General features: G+C 45.9%; 1 protein-coding gene across 7 annotated transcripts in view; it reads right to left on the reverse strand.

The window, feature by feature from the left end:
- Positions 1-7290, reverse strand: part of Acad10 (acyl-CoA dehydrogenase family member 10) — a 47402-nt gene that overhangs the window by 12391 nt on the left and 27721 nt on the right. For all 7 annotated transcript variants that reach the window (XM_029570618.1, XM_029570619.1, XM_029570620.1 and 4 more), the window contains 4 exons: positions 6168-6349; positions 4938-5088; positions 2135-2280; positions 107-280 (listed from right to left, as the gene is read on the reverse strand). In XM_029570618.1, the coding sequence (XP_029426478.1) occupies positions 107-280; positions 2135-2280; positions 4938-5088; positions 6168-6349 (653 nt within the window). The remainder of the gene's footprint in view (positions 1-106; positions 281-2134; positions 2281-4937; positions 5089-6167; positions 6350-7290) is intronic.

A 7290-nucleotide genomic window follows, 5' to 3' on the forward strand; every position in this document is an offset into this window, starting at 1 on the left:
AATGGAATCTTATACCATTCTGGCCAAACCCATCCCTCCAATGGGAAGGCTTCAGGTGGCAAAGTTGTCCTGGCCGAGGCTCACCATTAGGCTGGTCATCACTTACCTGTAAGGGACCGCTTATAGACTCCTTGTAGGATTGCAGCCACACGGAAAAAGGAGAAAGCCATGTAGAAATTCCAGTTCTCTATGGGTGGGATGCCCATATTGAGACAGTACATCCTGAAGTACTCCTCCGCTGTGGGGATTCCAAGCTTTGTCACATCCTGGTCCCTGAACCCTGAGGTTAAAGAGAACTGTCCTAAGTAGTATCCTCATTCCCCTGTGGCTAGCAAGTCTGAATTCTGAAGATTACTGTGTCCCTTAGCAATTACTTTGATTACTATAGGGTAGCTTATAATTTCAAGGCTCTTCCTCTACCAGATGGCCTGGGATCCAGGCATGGAGCTATTACTCTCAAATTGGTCTTTCAAGGTTTCAGACCAAATAAGCTGTGAAGAAAGAAATGTAACCTCTGGTTCCCCCCCACCTCAGTTCACAGCAGATGGGTATCATCCTCAACCAATCATTTGACTGAAATCAGCCCTGGAGGGGCTGGGGGTGAAGCTCAGAAGTACAGTGCTTGCCTAGCCATGAGCTAGGTCCTGTGTTTGATGCCCAGCACACACGCACACATGCACACACATACAGAGTCACTGGAAGGGCAAGCTCACCAAATTATGAAATGGATTATCACAACAGATAACCAGTTTCACTGATTTGCTTCCTTTGTCACATTCTGATGACAAGAAGCATGAATACAGAATATTCTTAGGAACTGACATTACTAAACGATGTTTAATGCATTATTTATGGGGTTGAAAGGGAGGCAACACTTAAGTCAGAAACAAATTAAGTATTCAAATAATAAATAAAAAGGAATTAAATGTCTCAATTCTCTATGATAAAAGCTACTGAGACATTGCTAATTAAGCTATCCAAGAAATATTTAATGAACATCTGTCCAAGGTGTACAACCAGGCCAGGCATGGTGGTACATACCTATAATCCTGCACTTGGAAGGCAGAGGTAGGAGGATCTCTGGAGTTTAAGCCCTGCCTAATCTACATAGCAAGTGCCAGGCAGCTAGGACTATATAGCAAGACTCTGTCTCAAAAAATAAAGTATGTGGGGCTAGAGAGGTGGCTAAATAGTTATAAGCACTGGCTGCTCTTGCAGAGGACCCAGGTTCAGTTCCAAGCACCCACAGGGTGGCTAACAACAATCTGTAACTCCAGCTCCAGAGAATCTAATGCCCTCTTCTGGCCTCCACAAGTCCCTATATTCACATAGGTTCATTCCACTCCACAGACACACCCTTATACACATAATTAAAAAATTTTAAATATCAAACCAAAGTATATACAGCTAAGTGGAAAAATGAAATCATAAAATTATACAATCATAATTTTTTTGTTTAAAAAATAAGCCAAGCTGGGTGTGGTGATGCACACCTTTAGTCCCAGCACTTGGGAGGCAGAGGCAGGTGGATCTCTGTGAGTTTGAGGCCAGCCTGATCTCCATACTGAGTTTCAGGTCAGCTGTGGCTACAGAAAGACACTGTCTCAAAAAGACCAATAAATAAATAAATAAATAAATAAATAAATAAATAAATAAGTCAGGTGTGTTGGTATAGGCCTATCATCCCAGCACTCAGGAGGTAGTGTCAAGGAGATCAGAAGTTTATCAAAACTAGAAAGCCTGGATTACATAAGATCCTGTCTCCAAACAAAATGACAAAATAAGAGAAAAATATAGACACGCACATAGAAGAAAAGGTGATAAAGCAAGCCTGGGGAAGTTAATATACCTTGTTTCAAAACCTGAAGCAAAAAGCAGGCTAGAGATATAGCTCAATGGTAAAGTCCTTGCCTAGCATGCATGAGGTCCTAGGTTCAATACCCAGGGGTATTGAAAAAGGACCAAACTGTCCACTTAGCATACAAACCTGCACTTACCAGACATTCCAATGGCACTATTTACCCAAACTACTAGGACCTCACTTTCAAACCCTGGCCCAGTGCACCTCTTCAGCCAGGTGCACTCCCCAGTGTTTGCAGAATGGAAACAGTTCCATCCCAAGGGCAGCTCCTACCTCTCAACATGGGAAAACTGGATGGCAGGTAGTGAGCCAGGCAGCTGTAGGCAACATCGGCAAAGGGGTCGCCTAAGGTAGAAAGTTCCCAGTCCAGGACGGCAAGTACCTCAGCCTTTTCAGGATGAAACAGCAGGTTGTCGAGCCTGAGAAACCATAGTAGGAATGGAAACAGCTGAGGACACAAAGTTGTGGGGTATTCTGGGCCATTATGATCCATTTGTCCTTCCAGACCTGGTCTCTAACGAACCACATGCTGTTCTGGAGCCAGTCTCCAAAGGGTCCCTGGTCCTCTGACTTGCAGCTGGCTTCAATTACAAGCACTAGGAGATGGGAATGCTTGGCTGTTTATTCCCCAGCTTCCTCACTGGGGAAAGTTAAGGGCCACAGTTCTAGCCAGGCAGCCCTCTTGTAGTTACCCACTGTGATGGCTCTAGAGCAGGCCTGCAAATTCTTTGGCACACTTGCCAACAAAGGTCTCATTTAATTCTTTCCTCTACGAAGCACCTAACGTCTAACAAATATAAAATGGAGGGAGTTGGTGCTGAGGGATTCCCTGAGCTGGTGGAGGTCAGTGAAGGTGACATAACTTCCTGGGTACACGGGCCTTTCAAGCCCTGAACTATCAGATAATGCTGGAATCCACAAAGCACAGAAAGTAGCCTGAAGAGCCCACCTCTGCCCCTGGACCATCAAACCTGCAGATCACTCCAGCCTCAGCCAGAGAGCTGTCCCTGCAGAAGCCTAAGCCCACTGTCCTGTCCCCAGACTGCAGACATGTGACAAAATAATCCATGTTACTGTTGCCAGCAGTGGGGCCTTGGAGCAGTTTGTTACATAGTTTGTTATGCTGGCCCAGGCAGAGCTGGGTAGTAAGGAACCCTACTATGGACAGCCCCCGCCTTCCAGGCCGTTCAGTGGTCCCTCAACCACACTGTACCCCGGGATTAAACCTTCTCTGATGGTTTCTGAGTCCTGTTTCCTGCCAGAACTCTAACACATGCTTGATTTAAAAGAAAAAGTGATGTCAAAAATGCAGAAAATACAGGGAATAATACGTAGAAACCCATGTACCCATCTCCCAGCTTTCACAGATGACACACCTGCTTCTTTGCTCTGTTTCCTTCAAATCTCTAAAACTCTCTAAAACATAAAACACCTCATGTTTAGCTAACAGCCTCCCTCCCTTCCTCACCCTTCCCCTCCCCCTCCTTCCCTACCTCCTTCCAACTCTCCCTCCTTCCCTAACTTCCTAAGCAACTGCCACTTGGACTTGGTATGTATTCATCTTAGACACTTTCCTGTTTCTCTTAGCTATGCACGTACTTGTAAACCATTTACAGCATTCTTTCAAGCCTCTTTAAATTTGTATAAATATTGCACTGTCCATATCCTTTGGAACTTAATCTTTTCTACTCAGCATTACCTCCTTGAGATTTATTTTTGATGATTCATGTAGCACAAACTGCTTTATTTTATCTGTTAAGCAGAATCCCAACATTCAACCAAACCACAGAGTTTACCACATTACAAGCATCAGCAAATTTGTTGATGCAAGACTCCTCAGAGGTGAAATTAAGGGTTGGCACATGTTTGCTTTGTCTACATTACTGGCTCTAACTTTTCAAGCCAGTTATACCAGTTTCATAGCCCCCACCCCCTACCCTGTGCCAATATGCACCTGTTAACTCACTCTGTTCCACCTAGCAGCAGATGAAAATAGCTTTGACTACACACAAGTGTTGATCTCTAAGGGGAGCATGCTCTGTAGAGTCAGAGGTGTTTCCTGACAGCATCATCAGACTTCACCACAGCTGAGGAGGCCTCAGACCACTTCTGGCTGTCTTTGGACACTTGAGGTGCAAAGAATGGCAATGATAAAGGCCATTGAACAGTAGTGGTTAGTGGCATGAAGGTCACCTGCTACTCTTCCCCACCAAAGAGGAAGTGGGCAAGGTTTCTGGAGGGGTCAGCTACAGCCTAGCTGCCCGGTCTGATCAAGGCAGTAGGGGGAACAGACATGGTCCAGTCAAGAGGTACAGAGGGGACAATCCTGTGGTACAAAGCCTGGCCTTTTGCTCTCAGATTCAGGGTGCCACTAAAGGTACCTATAGGAGGGAACCAGGAGTGGATGCCACAAGTCAAGCCAGCTAAAAAAGGCCAATCCGATTTGCAAAGTGAAGAAATGTCTCTATAATTAGTCTTTAGCTTTGTTCAATAAAAGGTATAGCTGCGTTGAAGGTGTAACTCAGTTGTAGAGTACCTGTTTAGCATGTGTGAGGCCCTGGGTTCTATCCCCAGCATCTACATAATTAAACAAATGCATGAAGGATGGGTAAGAAAACTACCAAATAGGTTGGGGACCCAAATAAGATGTGTAGGTCAAAATCTGGCCTCTGGATGCTTCTGGGAAGCAGAAAACACAATGAAAGTAACCTAACTCTTCAAGAGCAAAGTTCCCAGCAGGGGGAAAGGCACACTCAGGTTTGAGTGAAGGCCAGGCCACAGATTCAGCACACACCCCAGGAAGTCACATCTACTCTCTGACCTCCCTTCAACTCCAGGCACAAGAGGAACATCCAACACTGACCTCCTAAGAAGTGAGAGACACTCTCATTCCACCTGACCTGCAACAGCCGTTCCCTACCCAGAGAGATGTGTCCTCACAAGGCACATGGGACAATGTCTGCAGGCAGGTTTTGATGGCCAGTTTGGAGGGGGGCTGCTGCAGCCTAACTGCTTGATCTCTCCCTTCAAGGGCCCTGCACATATTTCCCACTCAGCCCCTGGCAGCCATGCCTACCTGAAGTCACCATGTACCACTGTGGTTCTCTGCTGCTGGGGAAGGTGCAGTGGCAGCCACTGGATAAGTCTCTCCATCGCTGGGATGGTGCTAGTTTCTGCCGCTCGGTACTGCTTGGTCCAGGTTCGTACCTGGCGAGGAAAATAGTCCCCTAAGGGGAAGAGGATTAGAACGTAGCATGATTCCAACCACCTCCAAAAGCTTTGCAAGTTAACCAGAGTGGTGAAAGCCTCAGAAGTGCATGGTAGAATGGTAGTACTGTCTTTGCTCTCACTCCTGTGATGAGGATGGGAGGGTGGTGGAGGGAGGTGATGGTGGAGGGGTGGAGGAGAGGAGATATTCCTGTGTGATGCTCCTGATGCCCAGTGAGGAAGTCACTAGCCACTTTGCCTTGGTGGGTTCAGTATGACTTGGTACATTTCCTAACCACAAGTTTTAATTAAGCTTGGCTAAGTATAATAGTGATAGGCAAAGAGCATCAACTCTAGAGTCAGACTACCAAGGTTTAAATCCCAACTCTGTTACTCCCTAGCTGTGAGAGCTCAGGTACACTGCCTAACCTTTCTGTGCCCTACTTTCTTCCTCTTAAGAGAACCCTTTAAGAGCCAAGGGAAGGCTAGAATATGTAAAGCTATTCGGGAAGCTGAGGTGAGAGAATCATTTGAGACAAGATAAAGGCCAGTCTGAGCAACATACTGAGACTCCATTCCCCCCCAGCCCCCCTCATTCAAAACACTTTTTTAAAAGGGGCCAGGTATTGTGGTGCACCCTGAAATCCCAGCATTTGGGAGTAGAAGTGGGAGTTCAAAGTCATCCTCAGCTATATATCTAGTTCAAGGACAGGCTGGGGTACATTAGTTCTGTCTCAAAAAAGCAAGAAAATAAGAGAGGGTGGAAGGAAGGGAAGAAGTGAAGGAGGAAGAAAGGAAGAGAGGGCAGGAGAGAGGAAGGAATAAAGGGACTGTATCTTAAATATGCTGCCAGCTTCAGAAAAAAAAGAAAGAATTAAATGGCTTGGTGACAACAGTGGCAAGAGAAGAGAGTCTGTAGGTCCATGCTGTGGTTTACCTAAAGATGAAATGGGCAGTAAGCACAACCTCTTAGAAATTAGCCTGGATTTAGAAGGCAGGCAAAGCTTCGTTGTCAGTACCCCATACCACCCAGATTCCAACAGCAGAGCTGAAATTTGGATAAGGAAGTGGCAGTGGAGGATGAGCAGTCCCTGCACACCTTGCTTCCCGTAGTTGTCCAGGCCTACGGCCTGAAGGTCCACACTGTGAATTTTGCACAGGACTTGGTTCATGGCAGTGTATACGGCTTGCCGCCAGCTGGGCTCCAGGCCAGGCAGGGAGGGGTCTTTGTAGATGATGCCTGGGCAGTACTCCATCAAGTAGAAGGGGGTGCCGATGATGCTGGGAGGGACACAGATGGAGGTGGGGGTCAAGGGCCCACTGCAGTGGGCTGTCATTTTTCTGTGAATGAAGTTTATAAACTGGGCAAAGCTGTACCTGGCATCCTGGACATGCTGGGCATTCCTTGCTCATAAGTGCAGAGAGCTGAGAAAGCCCACTCTCCCAAAGATATACACTCTTATACACACCCACTTGCCTGTGATCTTAGCCAGTACACTCCTATTTTTCATTGGTCTATGTGTAGAAGCCATTGAATAGGTTTAAATGTGATAATGTATAAAACAAAATGGCTGAAAGGAGTTGTTTTTGGAATCACTGAGAACCAGGTTTAAATCCTACCTCTGCCTTTTACTAGCTCTGTAACCCAAAGAAACTTACTAAGCCTCACGAGGTTTATTTTTCTGTGCTTTACTTGAGTCAGGGCCTCACTGTGTGGTACAGGTTGGCTTTGAATTCTTGACCCTCCTTCATTAGTTTCCAGAGTGCTGGGATTACAGGCCCAATCACTAAGTCCAATTTGTTATTGCTTGTGTGTATATGCATGTGTGTGTGTGTGTGTGTGTGTGTGTGTGTGTGTGTGTGTGTGTGTGTGTGTGTGTGTGTACACATTTGTGTGTGTATATACATACAGCACATACAGCACAGGTATGGAAGTCAGTTGGGTGTCAGTCTTTGCCTTTCACATATTTTGAGACCTGTTTCTTGCTGCTCACCTTTGCACACACCAAGCTGGCTGGCCTACAAGCTTCTAGGGATTCTCCTGTCTCTGCCTCCCAAGTCTCATAGGAGCACCAGGATTAGAGGCAATCATACTATATGGAACCCACTGTTATGTGGGTTCTGGGAATTCCAACTCAGGTTCTCATGCTTGTGTACCAAGTACTTTTACCCCCAGTCCCTATGGTTTTATTATTATTATTTTTTAATCTAAATTTTATTTT

Source organism: Nannospalax galili, unplaced genomic scaffold (genome assembly GCF_000622305.1).
Source record: "Nannospalax galili isolate Female #2095 unplaced genomic scaffold, S.galili_v1.0 scaffold120, whole genome shotgun sequence".
NCBI classification, from domain to species: Eukaryota; Metazoa; Chordata; class Mammalia; order Rodentia; family Spalacidae; genus Nannospalax; species Nannospalax galili.